At 40.7% G+C, this 25,238-nt stretch overlaps 1 protein-coding gene across 4 annotated transcripts; it reads left to right on the top strand.

The window, feature by feature from the left end:
• Positions 1–7,472: 7,472 nt before the first annotated feature.
• Positions 7,473–18,734, top strand: LOC118925281 (fibrous sheath-interacting protein 2-like). 4 transcript variants are annotated; one of them, XR_008995375.1, is made up of 6 exons: positions 7,473–7,703; positions 8,112–8,237; positions 13,857–13,956; positions 15,215–15,354; positions 17,477–17,522; positions 18,644–18,734. XR_008995375.1 is itself a non-coding variant. In XM_057496183.1 (3 exons), exons 1-3 carry the CDS (start codon positions 7,605–7,607, stop codon positions 13,962–13,964), a joined length of 333 nt encoding a protein of 110 aa, XP_057352166.1. In that variant the 5' UTR covers positions 7,473–7,604; the 3' UTR covers positions 13,965–15,188. The 4 variants fall into 4 exon arrangements, 2 of the variants coding, with proteins under 2 accessions (XP_057352166.1, XP_057352167.1); XR_008995374.1 differs by having other exon boundaries at positions 13,857–14,018; XM_057496183.1 differs by lacking the exons at positions 15,215–15,354; positions 17,477–17,522; positions 18,644–18,734 and having other exon boundaries at positions 13,857–15,188.
• The last annotated feature ends 6,504 nt before the right edge of the window (positions 18,735–25,238 follow it).

Genomic DNA, 25,238 nt, shown 5'->3' with positions numbered 1-25,238 from the left:
CATAAGGTTCATATAACAGTCTATATTAAGCTGATGCTTATTCTATTTCCAAAACAATCTAAAAGTACTTCCTTATCTTTCATCTTCCTCCTCCACTCTTTATGTAATAGATGTCATAATCTGCATTTTTGTGTGTGTCCCTTAACTGATTTTGTGTATAGTTGGTTTTACTACTTTGGTTTGTTTTGTTTTGCTTTAATTTCTTACCTGCAACTACCTTTACTCTGGGTTTATTTTCACTAATGAAAAATACTTAGCCTTAAGAACACTTCCATCTACAGAATCTACAACATATCCTGTAATGCCTGTTTAGTGGTTGTAAATTCCATCAGCCTTCATTTATCTAGGAAATTTTAAATTTCTCCTTCAAATCTGAATGATAATCCTCTGGGTAGAGGATTCTTGGTTGAAGGTCCTTCTGTTTCAATACATTAAATATTTCATGCCTTCTAGCCTGTAAAGTTTCTGCTGAGAAGTCTGCTGATCACCTGATGGTGTTTCTGTCTGCCAGCAGTGGCCTATCAGTCAGCTGTAGGTGGCAGTTCACCTCAGCCAGCCTTTTGTGAACAGAGCAACAGTGCTTCTGCATGCATTGTTGAGGGTGGGATGGCCTCTGCCTGCCCTGAAGAGATGGTGCCATAGCTGGCCTACCAGGGTGCATGGAGTGGTCATGCGGCTCTGGGGAATGTGGTTGCGGAAGGGTAAGCAGCACCACCCTGGACCTTCCTCAAGGAGGAAGGAGCACTCAGAGCTGGCTCCCACAGGTGCCTCCCCATTAGGCCGGGATAGGGCCTAGAAATCTGGGAAAGCATCCTCCCTATGCCTGCCAGGCAGCAAAGTCTGATGCTGACCCAGGCAGGTGCACAGGGAAGCACCTCAGGGATGAGCTGCCAGTGAGGGGGATGGAGCATTTGGGGCTCCCACAAGTACCTGAACTGTTAGTCCCAGGGAGGCTGGGAAGGTGTGATCCACCTGCCCTTTCTCCTGTGGAGGGAGCTCTGTCCAACCCTCGCCTCTCTGGTACTCCTTTCACTGATGGCAAATCTTTCAAACAGCCGCTTATGTTTTGGGTCTCTGAGGGACTGCCAGAGTGCGCCTGTCCTCCACAAGTGGCTGGAGTCTCAGCCTCCCAGAGGGCTCCAACTGTCCCTGGTGTCCAGCCCTGCTACTCACCAAAACCCAATGCAATGTGGACTAACGTACCTGGAGCAGATCTCCAGGGACAGGTGTGCAGAGTTCCTGAGGGCCTATCCTCTCCCTGCTCCACTCCTCTTCTTACCACCTTTGGGCTAGGATGGGGGAAGGGCTGGGCTCCTGACTGATTGTGGAGATTGATTGTGATTCTGGCACTGTACCCTTCTCTGTGTGCTCTTCTCTTCTTCACCGGGTGTAGGTGGTCTGTTCTGAGGTCTTTCAGGTCATTAGTTGTATTTGCTGTAGTTGTTGCCTTTGTGTGTGGAGGGGAGGAGGTTTCTGCCTTGCCTTCCTACTCCATCTTTTTTCCCCCCTCCATCTCCTCTTTCTAGGTAGTGAGCAGGCCAACACGCAAGACTGAGGAGGTGGGCCCAATGGATTGAGCCACAGAAAATTATTTTAAAGCCATAAATCCTAATGGGATTTTCCCATTGTGTTGCAAACTGCTTTAAGCCAATGACATCTTTTTTCCTTCCAGTTTCTCCCTTTGGAATGGAAATACTTATCCTATGCCTATCTCACCACTGTATCTTAGAAGCAGATAACTTGTTTTCAAGGTTTCACAGTTCCACAGCTGGAGAGGATTTTTGCCCCTGGATGGGCCATACCTAATTTAGGTGATATTTAGATGAGATGTTGGACTTAGAGTTGCTGCTAAAATAAATTAAGACTTTAGTGACTATTGGAATGGGTGAATGCATTTTTGTATGTGGGAAGAACATCAATGATGGGGGACCAAGGGGAGACTGTCAGTGGTCGATTTGTGTCCCCAGAAAAGGGTATATTAAATGCTCAGCCCCACTGCCTCACAATGTGACCTTATTTAGATATAGCCAAGTGAGGTCATGCTGTTATAGAGTAGGCCTCTAATTCAATATGAATGGTGTCTTTATAAGAAGATGACCATGTGAAGACAGAGACATGCCAGGAGAATTCAGCACGGTGATGAAAACTAAGATTGGAATCATGCAGCCACCAGCCAAAAAGCACCAAAATTGCCTGGGCAGAATCATGGAAGGACTCCTCTACAGATTTCAGAAGGAGCATGGCCCTGCCAACTCCTCAATCTCAGATTTATAGCCTCCAAGACTGTGAGACAATAAATTTCTGCTGTCTTAAGCCATGCAGTTTGTGATACTTTGTTATAGCAGACCTAGAAAACTAAGACAGACTGACATCCCATGCTGTTCTCTACATCACTAGCCCCCTCATCCTACTCGTGCTCTTAATCCCCATACCAGACCACCCTTCCACGTAAACAGCCTCACTGATCTGCTTGGGCTTTGACACTCCAGAATGGGCTGCTCATAAATATGGGTGCCTTCCTCTCTCCTCCTGAGTTCTGATTCATTACATCAAACCAGCTCAAGTATTAGCTCATCTTGACTAAGTACATCTGCAACAACCCTATTTCCACATTCTGTTACACTCTAAGGTACTGGGGGTTAGGACTTCCAACATAGCTTTTGGGAGAATGCAGTTCAACTAATATCATCCAAGATCATACCTTTATCACTGAAATGTCGGTGAACCTGTTAAAATTCATTTTATGGCCCAGAACATGGTCTATATTTGCCTGTATTCCATGGCACTTGAAAAGAATATGTATTTTGCTGCTGTCAGGTGGAGTGTTGCGCAAAAGGCAATTGAGTTAAGCTGGTTGATAGTGTAGTTCAGTTCTATGCCCTTTACTGATTGTCTGTCAATTACTGAGAAAGGAGTGTTGAACTCCCCACATGTAATTGTGGATGTATCTATTGTTTGTCTCATGTCTATCAGATTTTGCTTCATGTATTTTGGAGCTCTGTTTCTGTTGTTTCTTGTTACTTTCTCTCTTTTGCCTTTCTGTGGATTACTTGAACATGCTTTTAGGATTCCTTGTTGATTTGTTTATAGGTTCCACTAGGACCACCAACATATTCTTAGCTGTGAGCCCACAGGAACAGTAGCTCGAGCTTTCCTAAGATCTCTCCACCAATTCCCCCTTCACTGTCCTACTTCACTAACTAAACATGCTTCGCTTCTCAGATGTCCCTGAAAGCTCCTGTTTGCCCACCTATGCCAGTGCTTCACATGGTGGCTTAGTGACTTTCTGGGATCTTCTGACCCTCCAACTCCTTCCAAAGTTATGTAAGTCTGGCCCAATGCCCATTTTTTAAAGTCTTTATTACATAAAACATAGTGGCTCTGTTTTCCTGGGTGAACCCTGAAGGACGGTAAGAGAATATGTGGAAAGAGGGGTCCAGACATTCCAGCTATTCCAACCTTCAGAGCTGAGGCCCCACATACATAAACAAAAACATCTTAAACCAATGAAATTGGTACTTGGAAGTAAGGTACTATTGTAAACAAACAAACAAAAACAGATACATTTGCTTTGGGACTGAGTGGTGGGTGGGCACTAGAAAAGCAACAAGAAAACTGTTAGTGAAGGCTCGGAAATGGGTGAACAAACTATAATAGTGGCTATAAAAGTGGTGAGGAAACTGCAATAGAAGGCTGGAAAAATGGTATCCCATGTCGTGTCGTAGCAAAACAGTTCGTAAAACTCACCAGCATCAAAGTATGAATTTGTGTATCTGGCTAAGGACAATGTTCGTCATGCAAAATATTGATAGTGTTATTTGAATTTTAGCTGCATATCATAATGTGCAGAAAGAGAGGGGTGAGCTTAGCAGAATTTGCAAGCAGAATTTTAGAGGAAATATAGAAAAGCCAGGATTATCTGAATCAGAAAATAAAAGTGCTTCACAACTCTAGTTTAGTAAGCCAGCAAAGATTAAGAGTGTAACTGTAAGATCCTTTGTGAAGACCCCAGAAAGAGGTGAGTTTGTGCCTAATAGACCCTTTCAGATAGACAAAGGGCATTGTCCCACAGCCCTTGACATGCTACCTACAGTAGAGGAAACGTGTCTCATAAAGTGTTGTGGGTATAACTTCCACCCAATGGAGTGGATTCAAGTGAGGTTCATATGAAACCCACAAGGTTTTTAAGGGAGCTAAACTAACAAAACACGTTCAAATGGATCTAAAAGGGACTGAGATGGCCCAGTTTGCAGATTTCTCCTGGGCCCCCAGATTTCTGTGGTCACGGAGAAGGCTGAGAAAGAGACTAAGCAGCAAACACAGGCCATTTCTTACATAAAAGTATGACCCATGGGACAAAGTCAAGAGGCCAGAGGACAGAAATAACAGCTATAGATAACAGTGGCCTAGGAAACCACTCCCAGAGAGCAGAATCAGGATCTAATGAAGGATTTTTCTTCTCCAAGAATAAAGGGACCCGGTAACACGTGCCCAAATGGATTCCAGAATTGTTGTAGGCCAGGGACTCCTTTGTACCTCGCTTTTCAAATGGGAGTGTTTATTGCCATTATATTGCCCTTGTACCACCATTATATGTTGGGGGCCTATGCAGATAACTAGTCTGGCAGATCGTATTTTTCCAAAGGTGGCCATACCAACATATAGATCATCCCACATGCTATTCCCACAATGTGACATGGTCAGCTCTCTCTCAAGATAGTGGCTCCTATGTTCCTTCCCCCTTGAAACTGGGTGGGCTGTTGTAACTGCCTCAACAAATGAAATGTGATAAAAGTGATGCTGCATACTTCTGAAGCTATGTCATAAGAGGCAACATAGCTTTCACCTGGCTCTCTCTTTGCTCCCTACCCTCCCTTCCCATCCCTGCCCTTCCTTTGCCCTACACACTCCCTCTTTTTATTTCTCTCTCTCTCTCGCCTTCCCCTTGGAATGCAGATACTATGTTGTGAGGAAGCCCAGTCAATATGGAGAGACCAAGTGTGGGTGTTCTGCCTGACAACCCCAGATAGGCTCTTAGCCAACAGCTAGCATCAATTGTCACACATGTGAGTGAACAAAACCTGAAGATGATTCCAGCCTCCACCTTCAAGTCTTCCAATAGAAGCCCTAGACATCATGGAACAGAGACAAGCTGTACCCTCTGATGCCCTGTCTGAAATAGAGGCCAAGAGGTAATAAACGATTTTGTATTGTTGTATACCACTAAGTGTAGGGGTCACTTGTTACATAGCAATAGATAATTAACGAAAACTGTTTTATAGTTCATAGTTCTCTGAAATAAGAAGTTACCTCTGGATATGATTGTAGATAACAAAATCCTGCACTTTGAGCTGACATTACAATTGGATGAAACTTTTGGGATCTTGAGAGAGGTAAGTGTATTTTGCATATAAGAGGAACATGAGTCATAGGGACCAGCAGGTATTCTATACTGTTGCATTAATCACCTCCAATGAACAACACTTCTCTGTATACATGCCCTTGGTTAATCTTTCCCTATATTGACTTTGGGCTTAGGCATGTGCTTTGCTTTAGCCAGTGTGATGCAAGCAAAATCTTGAAAGTGCTTGCACTTTGGGGCTTACTCTTTCTCACTGCTGGGAAACCTAAGACTACCATATGGAGAATCATAGCCTTACCTCCTAGAGGATAAAATAAACTCAGAGAGAGAGAGCGCAATTATCCCATGCATTCCAGCTGAAGCCTCAGAATTAGCCAGGCAAAGAAGGGGCATAGTCATGCAAGGCAGAGGGGACACCATGAGCAAAGGCACAGAGTCATGAACCAGCAGGCCGTATGAAGAGGACCAACTAAAACCAGCTCTGTATTACTGTAGGATCAAGTTTGAGAGGTGTTAAACTAGTGCCTCGGAGATGTAGACAGGGACCAAGTCACAAAAACACTTTGTGCTTTGTTTTCAGCCTTCCGGACGGTATTGGGGGCTTTTAGCAGGGGCAACACATGATCTGTTTGCAGTTTAGAAAGATAACTTTGGTGACAGAATAAAAGGTGGATTGGAGAGGTAGAAGAAAGATATTAGGAGTCTGTGATGATGGTGTCGACAAGAAATGATGACTGGCTCAACTGGAGCAATGGTAGAAGGAACGGCAACTTGGGGAACTATTAGGAGGCAAAAGCTGTAGGGTGTAGGGATGGATTGAATGTCAAGGTTGCAGGTGAGACAGGGACCGTGGGTTTAGTAGGGTCCCAGAGTAGGGTGAGGGCCTCCAGAAAAAAAGCAAAGCAGGATAATTACAGTCAAAACCATGTGACAATGTGCAAATAAGTACCTATCGAAACTCTGCATTAAGCATAACGCAAAGTCAGAGTCACACTAATTCTCTAGGGTGAAGATAACAGACTAGGAATATGGACATCTTCAGTGAGATCAGTTAAAGCTCAAAAGGCCAGGAGCATCTTGGCCTGGAATGTCTGAGTGTTCTGCAAATAAAGAAGAGTATCTCAGCATAACTTGTGACTTCACTGTATCAGTTAGATCATGACACTGTAAAATTTGCTTTAGCCTGTTAAAGGCCAAGCTTATTTTTAACTGTACCTATGTGCTGTTTTCCCTTCTTTAGTCCTAATCAAGTAACCTGCAACCTAGGCAAAAGACTAATTTGGTAAGCAATCCCAACTATAAACAGCCAAGAAGTCAAGAAGTAAGATTCTTAACTCACTCTTTAGCAAACAGACAACAACCCAGGCCACGCTGGGGGCAGGGCAGGTGGTCTTACAACAAATATGCACCCCTAGCCCTTTACCCCCCATTGGTGGGATTATAAAATATGTAAGCACTATGGAAAACAGTATAGACCTGAAAAAATTAAAAATAGGGTTACTATATGATCCAGCAATCCTACTTCAGGGTATTTATCCAAGGAAATTGAAGTAGGGTCTCAAATGGGACATTTGCACACCTATGTTTATATAGCGGCACTATTCACAATAACCAACCTAAATGTCCATCAGTAGTTGAGTGGATAAAGAAAATGTGGTTCATACATATCATAGAACATTATTGAACCTTAAAAAGTAAATAAATCCTACCTCATGCTCCGACAGGAATGAACCTTGAAGGCATTAGGCTAAATGAAACAAGCCAATCACGAAACGACATTGCTCTTTGGGAACCAAGAAAGATTAGAATTACACCCAGCTACCCACTAACAAAACCTGACACATTGTGGTTTAAAGGAGTGGGTGCTGGTCGCAGATATAAAGGGAATCTCAGCTGTGGCCCTCTTACACCAAGCCTTTGGGACCACTTTCCCAACTCTGAGGATTCTAAACCTCGAGTCTTGGGTCCTGCACATACGCCCAAGGTTCTGGAAGCGAGGGCCATGGCCCTTCCTCACCTCCCTGGAGTGCGACGCCTGCGCGGGAGACACCTGTTGAGGACGTCATCACGCCTGCGTGCGACATAGTTAGGGGCGTGGCCTAGAGAATGCGATACCTTGTTGACCAGTATCCTGGCGGCCCAGATTTGATCTGGGCTTAGAGCAGGAAAGGTGCGAGTGAGGAGAGAAAGGAAGACGGATTGCCGCCCCAGCCCCCGGGCCCCTGGGAGCTGATGGGTGGCCATGGATCTGTATCTCGGCAACTGCCGCAAGGCTGCCAAAGCCGCCGCCACTAAGGCAGCCGCCTGCAGCCGAACTGCAGACACGGAGCAATGCGACAACGTGAGTGGAGGTAGTCGGCCGTCCTCCCACTCCTCCTGAGCTTTGGGCGGGGTCTTGGAGGTGCGTCCCGACGGGAGGGGCGGGGACCTCAGCAGAGCTCAGGAGAAAGGCGGGGGTCCTGGGCGACCTAGCTTCTGACTCCCTGGCTCCGTTCCGAGCCGACGCTAGTAGCCAGAGCTGCCTCTGGCAAGGATTGGTCGTGGGGAGGCCCGGAGGTAGGGCTGGTGCCCCGGGAAAGCTGGGAGGCCTTCTGGGTTGTCGGCAGAGAGGGTTCTTTGAACCTAGAGTGTGTGATTCTTTGGTTTACTTGGAGATACGTATTAGCCCATTGAAGGGTGAGTAGACTGGTCTGAACTCAAAGAGTAATTCTAGGGGACAAACAGACAAACTTCTAATTGTATTTGACAGAGCTTGCAAAAAAACCCCACTCCAGAAGTCGGAGCAGCTGATCTATTGAATCTTACTCTTGTGGTCAAACTGCCTGTTATCCCAGGAAGCAATAATGTGTTCTACACTACAAATATAAGTGAAAAGGTAAACAAGTTTTGATAGTGCCAAAATGATTTTCTTTACCCTTTTCAGTTTCCTGTTAAACTGGAAACACTACTATGATTTTGCTTCGGAGTCAGCTTCAATTTCACACACCAAGTCAAGTTAAATGAGTTGAAGTATTTAGTGTCCGAACGTCACTTTAATGATAGATGGCCTTGTGATATGCCTCAGGGTTCTTGTTCACAAAGCCGAAGAATGAGCTTCACAGTCAAGGTAGGAGAGCAAGGTACAGGCTTTTATTTAGAGATAAACTGAAAGGACAGAGCTCCCAGCTCACGCTAGGAGGGGACAAGGGAGTCCGTGGGGGTGCGTTGGCTAGGGGGTTTTATTGGCAGTTGATATTTGGGAACGTGAAAGAGTTTAGGGGTGTGGACTTAAGTGGTCCCTGAATATTAATAATTAACTTAAGGAATTTCCTGCCTTGATTTCTCTCTGGGACACCAGCACCTTGGTCCAGGAGCACATCAAAAGGCTGCCTGCCCAGCCCCCAAGGTGGGCTGAGGTATTGTCTATTTGCTAAAGAATCCTGCCTCTTAAACTTCCTGGGTGTTAAAATGCAATCTTTTAAGATGGAATTCTTCCTGCCTTTTACCATGTCGTCTACAGCTGGGTCTGCATGCTAAGTTAGTTGCTCAGTTTGCAAATTCACCTCAGATCTGAAGGAGGAAGGACAGCACATAGGCCTGGGCCTTTTAGTATGCTAAAGTGAATCTTACACATGGTTACAAATGATTAGCATAATAAAACGTGTGCTACTCTTCTTCATCTGGGGAACATTAACTGATCTCACTGAAGAATGATTCTAGAGCTTAATGTTAAACATAGAGTTTTAGTAGAGGTGGGGTGGTTTCTTTGCCTGTAGTTTCATTGCTCTGACTGCAGATATCTCGCCGTGCCCCCTCCGGAGATCCTCATCCTGCTCTGACTACATCAACGGCCCCTGTCTCACTGGCATGTACTCTCCTCCTCTCCTTCCTGACCTTTGGTTTGAGCCATCTCTGAAAAGATATTATATGAAGCCTTTCCCAAGTGTCACAACCCCCAATTATCTCATCTTCCCTTAAAATTTAATTGACCTTGGTCTGCACACTCTCACTCAGCAGTGAGTCAGTACTGCTGAGACAGGGACCATGGATGTAGTCAGAGTAGGGTGAGGAGGGCCTCTGGAGGGGGCAGGGCAGGATATTTGCACTCAGGGCAAATGTAACTACATGCAAGGAAACCCCCCTACTAAAACTCTATCTTAAACATTGAGCTCTAGAATCATTCTTCAGGGAGATCAGTTAATGTTCCGCAGATAAAGAAGAGTAGCACATGTTTTATTATGCTAATCATTTGTAACCATGTGTAAGATTCACTTTAGCATGCTAAAAGGCCCAGGCCTCTCTGCTGTCTTTCCTCCTTCAGATCTGACAAGGTGATTTTGCAAACTGAGCAACTAACTTAGCATGCAGACCCAGCTGTAGACGATATGGTAAAAGGCAGGAAGAATTCCATCTTAAAGATAAGATTGCATTTTAACACAAGGAAGTTAAAGAGGCAAGATTCTTTAGAAGTAGACAATACCTCAGCCCACCTTGGGGGCTGGGCAGGCAGCCTTTTGATATGCTCCCAGACCAAGGCGCTGGTGTCCCAGAGAGAAATCAAGGTAGGAAATTCCTTACAGTTAAGTTAGGTTTTTAATATTCAGGAACCACTTAACAAATCCCCACCCCTAAGTTTTTCCATGTTCTCGAAAAATCCTGAACTGCCTATAAAACCCCCTAGACAACGCACGGACGACAGACTCTCTTGTCCCCTCCTGGCGTGAGCCGGGAGCTCTGTCCTTTCACTTTATCTCTAAATAAAAGCCTGTACCTTGCTCTCCTACCTTGGCTGTTTGTGAAGCTCATTCTTCGGCTCCGCAAACAAGAACCCCGGCATCACTGCTAGGGACTTAGTATACAGCACCCATATTGTTATACATTTTAAGTCCTCTGCCTAACACTCCCTCCCTGTCCTTAGCTTTCAGGCCAAGCCTGAAGGAAGTTCAGAACTTTGTGGTTGTGTGCTTTGACCACAATAGCAAAGGGTTCTACAGGTATTTTTCGGACATCCTTATCCTCCCACTATCTAGAGGGTCATCAAGGATGAGTAGGGGCTCCTTTAGTATTTCTGATACTTGTCTAATATATATTTTTTAAATGTTTATTGCTGGAAAACAATATAACTTACCCTTTTGATGCCGGGGTTCTTGTTCATGAAGCTGAAGAATGAGCTTCACAGTCAAGGTAGGAGAGCAAGGTACAGGCTTTTATTTAGAGATAAAGTTAAAGGACAGAGCTCCAGGTGAGACAGAGACCGTGGATGTAGTCAGAGTAGGGTGAGGGCCTCCGGAGGGGGCAGGGCGGGATTTTTACAGTCAGAGCAATGTAACTGCATGCAAGGAAACCCCCCTACTAAAACTCTATGTTAAACATTAAGCTCTAGGATCATTCTTCAGTGAGATCAGTTAATGTTCCCCAGATAAAGAAGAGTAGCAATGTTTTATTATGCTAACCATTTATAATCATGTGTAAGATTCACTTTAGCATACTAAAAGGCCCAGGCCTATGTGCTGTCTTTCCTCCTTCAGATCTGATGAAGTGATTTTACAAACTGGGCAACTAATTTAGCAAGTAAGCCCAGGCATAAACAACACAGTAAAAGGCAAGAAGGATTCCACCTTAAAGATAAGATTGCATTTTAATACCCAAGAAGTTAAGACGTTAAAAATTCTTAACTTACTCTTTAGCAAACAATACCTCGGCCCACCTTGGGGTCAGGCTGAGCAGGTGGCCTTGTTTCATATGCTCCCAGACCAAGATGCTGGTATCTCAGAGATAAATCATCAGAGGAAGTTGCTTGTGTTAAGTTAATTCTCAATATTCAGAGACCACTTAACAAGTCCATACCCCTAAGTTTTTTTCATGTTCTCGAAAAATCCTCAACTGCCTATAAAACCCCCTAGACAAACGCACCACTACGGGCTCTCTTGTCCCCTCCTGGCATGAGCCAGGAGCTCTATTCTCTCACTTTAGTTCTAAATAAAAGCCTGTACCTTGCTCTCCTACCTTGAGTGTTTGTGAAGCTCATTCTTCGGCTTCGTGAACAAGAACCCCGGCATCACCGGCTTACGCCAGGAGGGGACAAGAAAGTCCGTGGTGGTGCGTTGTCTAGGGGGTTTTATAGGCAGTTGAGGATATTTGGGAACGTGAAAAAGAGTTTAGGGGTGTGGACTTGTTAAGTGGTCCCTGAATATTAAAAATTAACATAAGGAATTTCCTGCCTTGATTTCTCTCTGGGACACCAGCGCCTTGGTCCAGGAGCACATCAAAAGGCTGCCTACCCAGCCCCCAAGGTGGGCTGAGGTATTGTCTATTTGCTAAAGAATCCTGCCTCTTAAACTTCTTGGGTGTTAAAATGCAATCTTTTAAGATGGAATTCTTCCTGCCTTTTACCATGTCGTCTACAGCTGGGTCTGCTTGCTAAGTTAGTTGCCCAGTTTGCATAATCACCTCCTCAGATCTGAAGGAGGAAAGACAGCACATAGGCCTGGGCCTTTTAGTATGCTAAAGTGAATCTTACACATGGTTACAAATGATAAGCATATTAAAACATGCTACTCTTCTTTATCTGGGGAACATTAACTGATCTCACTGAAGAATGATTCTAGAGCTTAATGTTTAACATAGAGTTTTAGTACGGGGGGTTTCCTTACTTGTAGTTACATTGCTCTGACTGTAAATATCCCGTCCTGCCCCTCTGGAGGCCCTCACCCTACTCTGACTACATCCACGGTACCTGTCTCACTTTGAAAACCAGTATGTTCTATTAAATATATGCCAACCTCACAGAAATTGACTGAGTCACACTCCCATAAATTAGCTTTCCTTAAGCATACTCAAAACCTGTTCCACTACAAGTAATAATACTCATTAGTATGTAACTTCAGCCCTCTCTGTTGGTTTCTTCCTCAAATATCTTCTATTTGCCATATTGCTATTCTGTACCTCTGTTATTCATGTGTTATCTACCTATAATTTCCAGACTTTTTCCATATTTAATTACACTGATTCTTTATTATATTGATTCCTCCAAAATGTATGCATTTAATCATGATCAGACACTACACTCAATTCCTTTGAAGGCTAACTTTGTGGGATCCTTTGTGTTTTAGGAGGATCTCCTCAAGGAACTAAGACTTTATATTTATACCTTTAGTTTGTTTTTTTTTAACTCATGACTACCTTATGAGGTAAAGCCAAGATTTATCTAAGGTCACAGGTAGACAGTACCAGAATTCGGACCAGAACCCCTGTCTCCTGACTCTTAGGCCATGCTCCTTCGCCTCACCTTGCTGCTTCCTGAACTTCAGACCACTTTAGCAGAGCATATGGAAACAGGGAATTTAAAGGTCTTTCAGATTGTTTTGAATGCAAGTGGAAGCAAAATTGTAGCATTCTGTCTTATTTTCAATAATATTAAAATGTAACAAAGCTACCTGTCCTTAGCTATGCATCAGTCCAAACCTGACAACTCATCTCATACTCCAACATTTTGATATTAAACTTATTCTCAAGTAATTTATCTATAAATTAATTTACTTGTTAGTACACCATACTTGGGTTGCAACTGTTTGAAAAGCTCCTTAAATTGTTTTTATGGTAAAGTTAATAATAAATACTTTACCAATTAACTTAGATATTTTGCTTCCAAAAAAAATAACCTGTTAGGTGTAAAGGACAATTTGCATACTTTTAAAAGTCTACCCTATGATCTTCCACTGGTGATGATATAATAGTGATAGTGATATAATAGTGATGATTAACAGACACACTTTTCAGGCCAGGGAATCCAGTTATTTTAATTGATGATAAGAAAGCTTACCCTGGCCTTAACTAATGGGATTTTTTTTCTTACTTGATAGGTGTGGTCAAAAGTCGACATCTAAAAGGAGGAATGCAATAATCAATTCACTAATTGCTGCATTGTATCAATTGCCATCACTTTTGGTTGTTTCCTTCTAGGAAAGATATGGGCTTCCTGTCTAGTCTCACTGTAAATTAAATCATTGCCCAGAAGGATATCTTTTTTTGCCTTTTTTTAAGGAAACATTGGTGGTCAGTGAGCTCAGATTCCTGATAGGTCCCTTGGGAGAGAGAGACATGAGTCTGGCATCAATCAAGTGGTCAGAAACTTACAAAGGAAGCTCTTAAGTGGGAAAAGAAAGCTAGAACCCTATCGTGCCCATGCTGTCTGCCCCTCTACCTACATATGAAGCATCCTACCTATCTTGTAGGAACTCTTAGGGCCACATCTCAATGTTCAGGTATTGGGTTGAGGTTGAGGCTACCAACTGCAGCCTAAAGACAGGTCTGGTTTAAAAAAGAGAGAGAGAGAGGAATAGAAAAGCAGTTAGACTTACCCAGATCAGTCCATTGTCTGTAATCTTTCACTTCAGATTCTGCTGGCATGTTTTATTTTCAATGAATAACCTAATCATTTCAAAAAATTGAGGTTTAAAAGTGCGATTTCATTCAATTTTACATATGTAATACTACTGAATTTCTGTGTTGGCAGTTTTATCAACCTTCTTATGATTTTAACCTGTCCGATCGTTACTGTCGACTTTTGGAAACCAGCTATAAAAGCCTACACACTCCACGTTCAAAAACACACTGTAAGTGAAGAAACACCATCCAGAGACGAAAGAAAGGTGGCTACATCACCAGCAGTAATGAAGTGGGTTGAATCCTATTTCCTGTTAACCAGCAAAAACCTAGGGACTTGTTAGACACTTGTTTCTGTACCTCACTGGGACCCCGTATCAACTTTAGTTGACCAATAAAGGAAACCTAATAGAAAACTCAATTTTAATTACTCACTATGTCAGTAAAGAGAAATCAGGCAGCTGTTGTTTCTAAATAACTATCTGTTCCCACTTGACCTTTCTGTTTTGATAACAGCAAAAGATAGGCACCATGTGATTTGAGTATGTAAAGATATAAACACGCACACATTTAGTTATTTATTTATTTTTCTGCCAACTGTCTTGTAATGCCTTTCCTCTGGCTCTAAAAGTAATAATGTCACTGCATATCTGTCAAGGAATATTTCCTATACCCTTTGAGAAGACTAGAGAGAATGTGGAAACCTAGCACAATACAGCTTGATAGAATAAATCCTTTGGGGAGTTAAACATCATTGCAGTGGTGTTTTAATAACAAATTTGTTGGGGAAATATAAATTCCTGATTATGATGTAAACCATATTATTGAAATAATGTTATTTAGATAGAAATTTCCTGGTGGTACAGCAACGTTAGAGAGCCACTACCTTCCAAAGAGTTGCCCAAATGTACGATTATCACCCTTGATCCCAAACTTATTACTAAAATGAATGTTTTATGACTGTTCTCTGGAGAGTTTTACGATTGTAACAACTTTTTATTTACATTTTGGTTTTTGTTTTTATATGTCATCTGTACCTTGAAGGAATTAAATAAGTACAGGGAGTATCTGACCAGTTTAAAATTAGACTTTGGAAGAAACTATGTAAGAGAACAAGTAAGTTAAATACCGAAATTTGTTTTATTTGCGGCCTGTAAGAAAGTATTTATGTAGGGTTTGGAAGAAAGGTTTGGTCCTCTGCAGAATTTTTTCTTGTAATATTTTGACCTAGAAATATTTAGGTAGCAAGATCTCTAGAGATCTGTAAGAGATAAAAAGGAGACCCTTTCTTTTCATTTACAGAGAGAAATTTTCACTTATCTGAAAGGGAGCCACTCTAGACTTAAATGCAGGTTAACAGAATTAACCATTTGTAAAGTTACCAAGTTTACCAGGAAGTTACTAAGCCCTCACCAGAAGAAGGCATATCTGAGGTTGGGGGTATTTCTAACCAAGAGTAAAACTTTAATTCTTTTTTTCTCCTATCAGAAAACAATTGAAAAACAAGAAAATAAGTTGTTTGACACCAAGGCAGGCTATGACAATTGTGAGAATGCATATTTCCAACAATGGCTGTTACAGAAAAGTAGACAGGCAGCTTCAGATCAAGAGCTGTTAACCAAGCACAGGTATGACCAAAGCTCATTTGTGGATACATTGTGGACCCCAGAAAGGTGTAAAAGGACTAAAAAAACTGAAAGCAGATTGGAAAAAGTATTAGACACTATTTAACCCCCTAGAGTTTTCAATGTAGAGAGAAAGAAAAGGAGATTAAGAGGTCACAGGGACTGGGAACCTTGGTACCAAGGCTAGGGAGGAGAGTTTCTACCTGAAAAACTGGAGTCGCTAGGAGCCCAAGAGGTAAGCCAAACAGATATTTGAAGGAGAAATCCCAAGTAAAAATCCCTGAGCTTGGAAAACCCAAGCCCATAGTAACAGAGGGAAAGAAGGTGTTTTTATCATGTTTCAAATTTAAGTTTAAGGAAATGACTGCAAGGCCAAAAAGGGAGAGTGACTAAAACTTGATCTTATGCTGATATAAGCAGGTGATCCTCAACCAACTGTAATGTTCATTTAGTTATTACTCACACACATTCAGTGTTACCATGCAGAAGTCAAGTGTATACCCTGGGAGACAAAGGGATGAGTTATAGTTCTTTCTCTTTCTCCTATACCAAGGGTGAGAGCCAGGTCCCCATCACTGGACTCTCACATTCCATGGATTAATGCCGTGATATGCCAGAATACACACTGATCTACCAGTGTCCCAGAGTGGTAGTCTGCAGACCTATCTGTACATGAGAGCTCATACAAGGATTTGGCAATTACAAAGAAGCCAGTACCCACGTACTTTTAAAGGAAGTTCAAATCTACTTCCTTTTGAAGTCAGTCCCTTAGTTGATTTCAACAGTCTTTGAAAACTCATGTTCCCAAAACTCTGAGTTATGAACAATCTCTGTGTAAAATGCTTTTAATCACTCTGTTCCACATTTTGCCACTGCCCCGGCCACAATAACAGAGAGTCCAGTAAAAGGAGTGCAGCATGGTGAGGTGGTGGATCAGGTTAGGTCCCTTAAAAACTCTGCGTTTCCTGTAATTCAGAAAATAAAAAGCAACCCAGGTGGTGGTTTGGGAATATGAAAATAGACAATGTCCTCATGAGGGAAACACTTAGTTTACCTTCACTTATGTTTGCACTTTCACTTAGATATTTAGACTTGATTAGTAGGGAACTAAGGAAGGTTGACCACGTGACAGATGTTAAAAGTGTTAAGTGAAAGCATGGAAATGCAAGCCAGCAAAGGCAGGGCAGTGGGGGGGCAGAGCCTGAAGAGACAGGCTGAAGTCAGAGCTTTCTTTATATTCCTTGCTGAAGTACGAGTTTAGCCTCTCAATAGTAGGAAGCCATTGCAGGGTTTTGAGTAGGGATGTGAAATAAGAATGATTTGGGTTTTAAAAGGATAGTCTGGTTGCAGTGTGTGAGATAGATACATAAAGAGTAGAGATTAGAGGCAAGATAGTTTTGAATCTACTGGGGCAGTCCAGATAAAAATAATAGGGGTCCAAGCTAAGGCAGTGGCAATGAGAGTGAACCAGAGGCCACAGATTTAAGATATTTCAGAGTCAGATTATGTCAAGATTTGGTGACTCAATAGATGTGTGGTTCCAGAGAGAGCGAGATGACGATGATTTACTTTTTGTGTATGGGTTTTCTTGAAGTGGGATGCCTTTTGTCTGTGCTCCTATAGTGTTCAGGCTTACTTCTATCTCAGAACTCATTATACTGTATCATACTTGTCTTTTCTGCCAGATGATAACATCCTTGAGGTCAGGAATTGTATCTTACTTTGATTTCAATCAATGTGTTTAATAACCATTAGATTACACTGGATTGGCCTTATCTGAAATAAATGGAACAACTCTAAGCTTTCTGGAACAGCACTGGATGGACTGTTATGCCTTTAACCAAAATATAGAAGATAAAGAAGGAGCAAATTTGGAAAGATGGGAGTACACAAGTACATGATAAACTTCATTTTGAACTACATAGTTTAGGTACCTGTGAGAGAGATCCGTCCAAGAGGTTGATGATATGTACCAGCGTTGAGACCAGAGTTTAGGAGAGAGGTAGGGGATGGAAAATGGGTGGTGATACTGTATTAATTGGGTTGCTCTGAGTCAACAAAAGTCTGTCTTAGAAGCTTAATTACTAATGAATGTTTTTTTTTTCTTGAATGTTAAACCACACAGAAAGATAAAGAAACAACTAAAGTATTATATCCTTTAAATGATGGAGGTAAGAAAATGAGCAATATTTATAATTGTTCTGTTTTCTTTCAGTTAAATAATTATAGTTTTGCCATACAGTTTTCCAAGTTATGTTTTTTTCCTGGTTATAAAATCCATGATTATTTTGATAAAGGAAGATATAAAATAATTCATAATTGTAAAAGTTAGCATCCCACATTTTTGAGTGATTGCTGGGTGAATAGGCCTTCTGGAATTTGCACAGCATAGGGAAGTTAGAGTCACTGCTGTGGCTGCCTATACTAATAGGCAGAGTAAGTTCCTGGCATACTGCTTATTTGGGAGTCCCAGTGTAAAGAATTCTCCCCAGAAAGATCTCAGTCTTCTAATGCTATCCTTTCTCCCCAGACATAAAAATTCATCCTGTTTGCCATCTTCCCAGGGCTGGACCAGAGATTAGCTAAGTCTGCAAAAGATTCCCATGCATATTCTACTCACACACCCAGAGAGCTAGGATGTCCCCATCTGGGTGGCCAATGGACACCTCAAATCCAATATGCATAAAACCAAATTCATCATCTTCCAGTTGCCCCCAAACCTGTTCTCTGTCCCTCCTTTTATCCAGGCACAAAACCTAAGTCAAATTTTTAACTCTTACCTGTTGCTCATATTCTACATCTAAAAGCTGATACATTTTGTCCAATCTACCTCCTGAAACTCTCTCAAAAGCTTTTCCATTGGCACCACCCCTGCTCTTACCTACTGCAATAATTTGCCTCCAATCTCTTCTTCCTCTAATTAACCTATATTGCATTTGCTGTAAATGTAATCTTCCTGAAATACACCTTTAAATCTATAATTCCTCTACTCAAACGTACTCAGTGGTTCCCCCTTCCTACTGAATAAAAGCACAACAGTGCAATTCTGGGGCAGGGGGAGTGACAGGAGATTAAGCTGACAAAGTAATTCAGGGCCAGAAGTTAGGGTGTCCAGGCTTGTCCCTGAGGGCAGTGGTGAGTCACTGGAAGTTTTTTGAGACTTCATAAAAGGCATCTTTTTGATGCCTTAACCTGCATAAATAAATGCATCCTTGACTATCGTAAATCTAGATATTACGGCAGCCTAGGAAGGAGAACTACATCGTTTTTTCACATTTCTTCTTTCCCCCAGGAATTAATCGTACCTCACTTGAAGCTCCAGGTCTTTCTGCCAAAATGAAAAATGTCCAAAATCACCCTCCACAGGATATTAAGAAACAAGAGGCAAGTAACATTTCTTTTGTCCTAGATACAGACAGAAAAAATAAGGTTTGAAATTATGATCAAGGTTGGTATAACACAATTTCGTCCATTAAGTGACAATTCAGAACAGCCTCATTCCCTGAAATTAACCACCATATAGTAAGATTTTTGTAAAAGTTGAAATGTAAACCCACAGTAATAATCCTGTGCTACTTCAGACTTCTGACACTCAAGGCTAATCAGTTGTTGGTATTGCCATACTGTGTGTAGGGAATATCAGTAACAAGTTGTAAGCTAGCAAAAGAAAAGTGTTGAGTCTGAGATTTCAAATGTGTTAAACAGATCCCAAATTTGAATGTAATATTTGCATCGATTATTAAAAGAGATTTACTGGAAGTAACTTGAGTGTTCCCACTTAGCTTTTTGGTTATAGGCTTCTTAAATGAGAAGCTTCAAGAGGTTCGAGGTACATACCTGTGGCCAGCAGAGGAAGCAACAAATTGGGCCCTTGAGAATCATTTCTTTTCCATTGCTGAGGGGTTGCTGCCTAACCCTACTCCATTTGTGATCAGTGATGGCTCATCTGATGGTGGAAGTTGCAGCAGACATTCAGAGTGCAGCCTCCTGTCACAACATAGATTGCCTCTGTGGGTTGCCAGCTAGTCGTGTTAAGAATCAAACACACATCCTTGGCTCCATTACCACTCTACTAACTGGCTCAGCTGTTCTAAAAACTTAACATGGTTTTGAAAGAGATGTCACCGAGCCAGAAATTCACTGAAATCTTCCCATTACAAATTCTACACAACTGAAGTAGAAAATGGCATTGTTTGCAATGTCCTAAGTTAAATGCCTAGTAAGTGACACACTCAATTATATGAAACTGGTCAAATGTAGCATGTTAACTACAATATGCTTCTCTGTATAAATCAATATTTATGAAACACCTGCTGTGTACGGGACACTGTGCTACAATGTCAACATCCATAACCAATATACTTAACATATAAGAAAAGGAAACTTAACTACTTTGAGATAGTTGAGGAGTTGCATTAGTAATTACATCAGTAACTGCTTTTTCACTAGCCTTACTATAGAGCCAGCCTGGGTGAACATGGATTGCAAACTTAATACTACTTTACAAAACAAAAGTCAATAAACAAATTTACACCATCTGTTTTTAAAGGAGGCTTTAAAATATATTGGACAATATGAGTACATTATATGGTCACAAATACCTAATTCACTTTGAGATATAGCATGACCACTTTTATTACATAGAATACGATACTATTTTCCAACTAATTTCACCCATGTCATCAATGTCAGCAAATATACAACTGATGGCTTGTGTTTAGTCCCCAAACCTGGGGAGAAAATAAAGTCTACTCTGCTGGATTTGTCTTCCTGTATAATTACCTAAGCAGGTAAAGCTATTGGCCAAATCAAAGAGTTATATCCCATGTTGGCAGAAAACCTGCTTTCTGCATTCCAGCATTCTAAAAGTATTTCCCCAGTGGTTAACTTTGTTTAAAAAGCACACATATTCTTTTTTTCTGTTCAGTTAATTATTTTCCACTCTAATCAGTGCAGTTCTTAGTTAGCAAACTTTAGACTACCGATCAAATCTATAAACACTTGAATTTTGTAAGTAATATATGTAATATAAACCAAAAAGCCATATTTATTTATTGCAAGTGGACTTTTAAAATCATTTTCCTAAACTTCTTTATTTTAAATGTGAGATGTTTACACATTTAAAACATAGGAATTTTAATATTATTAAAATTATTATAAATAATTACAGCAAATAAGGAAATATAGAAATAATAGCTGATACTCAAGTTCTTTAAAAACTCCTTTGAAGATTTTTTTTTTATTTTTTTGTGGCATATATAGATGACAATTGCTGATTTAAATGGAAGAAAGGCCAAGAACTCAAGTTTAAGCTATGATTCAGGCAACATTAGTAGTAGTTATTAAGAACCCTGCACTCCATTAATCCTTAACCTAACTAATACTTATTGAGTTTCTGCCACATGCCAGGCACTATGCTAATTAACGAACATACAAAGTAGAAAAGCCATGGTCCATACCCTGGATTTTACATTCTAGTGGAGAACAGTCATGCCAATAATCACAACCCAGTATGGTAAGTATAGTAATAGAGGTATGTATAATGTCCAGTGGAGACACAGGGAAGCCAGGATGCTTTAACAGAAGAGGCTACAATTGAGCTGAGATGTGAAGAATGAGAAAGAATTTTCTAAACAGACAAATGGAAAGAGAACCTTCCAGGAAAAGGGAATACATTTACATTTATCAAAATACAGACATGAGAGCATACTGTGTTTGTGGAAATACAAATGTTTTCAGAATTGCTTTAGCTAGAAGTTCAAGTCAGAGAATTGCAGAATGTGAAGCTTGACATGTAGAGAAGGGCTGGGTCATTAAAATTCTGGTAGGCCATGGCAAGAAATCTACCTATAATCTCTAATAGGATAAAACTATCACCAAAGGGCAACTCTTGAAGAGTATTGGCAGAGGCATAATATCAGAATTTGCCTTTTCTAAAAAAGAGAAAGCAGAATTAGAGGTGAAGAGACTGGAAGCAGTAAGAAAATTAAAATAACAACATTTATTGAACACTTGCCTTATGCCAGGTACTATGCTGAACTCTATATTCTCTCATTTAACCCTCCCACCAATTTAATGAGGCCAGAACTATTTTTATCTACCATTTTACATATAAATAAGCTAAGTCTCAGAGTGGTAAATAATCTTGCCCAAGGTTTCATATAGTATGTGGCAAAGGCAGGGTTTTTTTTATTTTTTATTTTTTTTATTTTTTATTTTGGTATCATTAATCTACAATTACAGAAAGAACATTATGTTTACTAGGTTACCCCCTTCACCAAGTCCCCCACACACACCCCTTCACAGTCACTGTCCATCTGCGTAGTAAGATGCTGTAAAATCACTACTTGTCTCTGTGTTGCACAGCCCTCCCTGTGCCTTTACTTCAACCATTGTGGAAAGCAGTATGGAGGTTCCTCAGAATGCTCAAAATAGAAATACCATTTGACCCAGGAATTCCACTTCTAGGAATTTACCCTAAGAAAGGTAGGGTTTTAACCCAGGTCTGTCTTCTCAGTAAATTCTAACCACAATACCATGCTGTCTCTTGTGACAATTAGAGACTCTATTCTAATAGTCAAGGCTAGAAACAACTCCTGAAAAAAGTCATTGGCAGTGAGGATGAAGAGCTGGGCACAGATTTGACTCAAACTAAGGACGGTGAATGGATGAGATTTGGTTACTGATTAAATATGGGAGATGACGTAGCTGATGACAACTCCCAGATTTCTAGACTGGGCAACTAAATGGATAGTGAATAGCATTGCCATTCAGTAGATAGGCAATACAGAAAGATGAACAAGTTTGGAAGAGAGAAAATTAGTTCTGCTTTGAATATATTGAGTTTGAGGTGCCTGTAGGTATCCAGGTGGGATGTGTAAGTTGAACAGTCAAGCAGTCAGTTATAGATTCTCATGGGAGAAGCAATGAAAAGAACACCTTTTATCAGAACTTATAGGAAATAACAAAAGCTATTCCCACAGGTTTTGATACAGTGTTCTTTTCTTAGCTAGATTATACTTTCTCCGTTTATTTCCTTCTTTGATCTAAGAGTTATCCATAAGAATATTTCTTAATCATCAAGAAATTAATATTTTGGGTCACATTTAAAATATTAGGTTCATAGAATATAGCCTGTAAATCTTTAACACATTGAAATTGTTAAGGTTTTATTTGTGACAAAACACGTGATTGATAGAAAGTGTTCCATGGATGTATCAAAAATATTCTCTATTTGAAGGATATAGACTCTAAAGTGAATATTAAATTACATTTATTGATTACATTATTCAATTTTTATGTCTTTACTGATTTTTTTGTCTACTGGACTCTTTTCTTACTGCCTCCTAAATGTGCCCAGCCATCAAAGAGGTGTATTGAAATTCTACATTATAGTTGTACTTTTATCAAATTCCCATTGCATTTCTAATAGGCTTTACACAGTTAGGCTCTTGAGGATATTTAATCCACCATATTGCTAGGAAAGAAAGAAGAGTTCTTTATTTTTTTAACAGTTATCTATGAGTTATCAATTAATTAATAATAATTAGTTATCCATTCCTGAGTAACAAATCACCACAAAACTTGGCATCTTAAAAAAAACATTCTTACCAGTTTCTGTGGTTAGCAATATAGGAGCAACTTAGCTGGGTAGTTGTGACTCAGGGTGTCTCATGAGGTTATGGTCAAGGTGTTAGCCAGGGCTGCTGCAGTCATCCAAACGCTTGACTGGGACAGGAGGATTCATTTCCAAGGTGGCTCACTCATAATGGCTGTTGGCAGGATATCTTAGTTTCTCACCATATGGGCCTCTCCGTAGGGCTTCTTGAGTATCTTCATGATATGGCATCTGGCTTTGCCCAGAGTGAGTGCTCTGAGAGAGGGACTGAAGCCACAATGTATTTTATAACCTAGTCTCAGAAGTTAGGCACCTTCACTTCCACCATATACTTCCACCATTAGAAGTAAGTCACTAATTCCAATCCACACTCAAGGAGAAGAAAATTACCTTCCACCTCTTGGGGGGAGTATTCTCAAAGAATTTGTAGACATATTTCAAAACCACCACCACTATATTATCTTTACACTTAATTTTTCAGGTTTGTGCACTATTAATTCCAGCTCCTTCCTTTCCAAAACTGTACACATGCAAAAACATACTCATACACAATAATCTCAAGATGGTACATAGAATTCAAGTAAAACTTTTTAAGTAGATCATTGGAATTTATTGGTTACTCACAATTCACTTCACATTTATTGGGAGAAAAATAAATATCAATTCACCTTGACTTTGAACCAGTCCTAATTTGTAATAGTACCTTCTATTATTCAGAGCATTCTGTTGTCCTAAGACTGTTAAGTCATGTATGTGCATAGTTTAATAACACCATCCCAGTATTCCTGTGGACATACTCTACATGAAGACCTGCTTCAGTATAATTATCCATAAATATTTACCAAAATCCACCTATGGAACTTTTCTAGATGACATACAGAGCATGTTGGACAGTATTTGCGTGGGAATAGATTAATGACAGGCAGACTAATGAGCAAACATTGAGCGGACACATGCATTAAAGAATTAATTCAACAAATAAATGTTATTGCATGTTGACTATATGCCAGGCACTGTCAGCTAGTAATCACAGCATAGAAAGTCCTAGAATGGAAGGATGTCTAGAGTTCTCTGGGAGCATTATGGAGGATGCCTGTCTACATAGGCAGATTTCAAGGAAGGCTCTCTGAAGGAGGTGACATGAGCTGAGTGAGTCCTAAAGGATGAGAAATCTAAAAGAGGGACACTAAAGTTACAAAGGAAATAGTAAGGGAGAAAGGCAAAGGGAATTGCATGATGTTCACTATCTCTAGAACACAGAATATATGTGGAATGGTGACCAGAGGTAAAGCTGTGAAGTAAGCAGTGATCCCAGCTCTTAAGGTATATTTTAGGCTTCCCACAGAGTCCCTGGAAGGTTTAAACAGAGTAGTGACAGCAGGAAATAAAGACCTATTAAGGTCTGTTAATTATCATTATACCTGTGGCTTGTGTAGGATACTGATAACTAATAATTTTCTTTATCTCTCTGAAAATACACCCGCAACTCTTGGAATCTTCCCTTCTCATGATTCACCAATTAAGTAAGTATCTAAGAAAACTTCATAAAACAATGTTATTTTTAATTAACATTTTCATAATTACCCAGGAGTGCTGCATGAAGGCCAGTTGTGTGCAGTCCTCCATCCTTGTAGTTCTACTTGTATGTAGTGAAACTCTCATCTTTTGTAACCTCTTGGGACTGAGCTCAAATATGAAGTAGGCAAAGATAGTCATCCATGCTCTACCTCCTCCTCTCTTTATTCTCTTTTGTTCTACGCTCCCCTGATATGCAGGACCTTCACTCCCCTTTCAGGTAGTACTACGTGTTTCCTCCAGGTGGCCTTCTGGGAGCTGGATCTATTCTTTTCTCCTTTCCCCATTCAAACATACCTTACTTGTGCCTCTTGAGGTTATTGTTTCCTAATGGTGATAAATTAGTTTTCTGTACAGTATTAATGATAATATATTACCCCATCCTAAGGATATTTGCACTGTGATCCAAAGTAATCAATCTCTACTGATGCAAAATCAAGGCCAGTAGAGAAGATTTTTTTATTTGGCCTAGGGACCTTTCAGCCCTCAAACCTTGGTGGCCACCTATTCTGCTGATGTCCTGTTCCCCTCAAACTTGAATAATATTTCATTCATATGAAATAACTGCTAATGAAACACACATACCCAACAGCGTCATTTTTAAACACTCAAACTAAATGAGGTCCATGATAGGTTTTGTAAATCCCAAACTGATGAAAACGGTTGGGTAAAGTGAAGCAGTGTGTGGTGGTAA

The sequence above is a fragment of the Manis pentadactyla genome, chromosome X, assembly GCF_030020395.1.
Source record: "Manis pentadactyla isolate mManPen7 chromosome X, mManPen7.hap1, whole genome shotgun sequence".
Lineage (NCBI taxonomy): Eukaryota > Metazoa > Chordata > Mammalia > Pholidota > Manidae > Manis > Manis pentadactyla.
The sequence above is the reverse complement of the archived record's forward strand: the minus strand, read 5'-3'. Positions and strand labels throughout refer to the sequence as shown.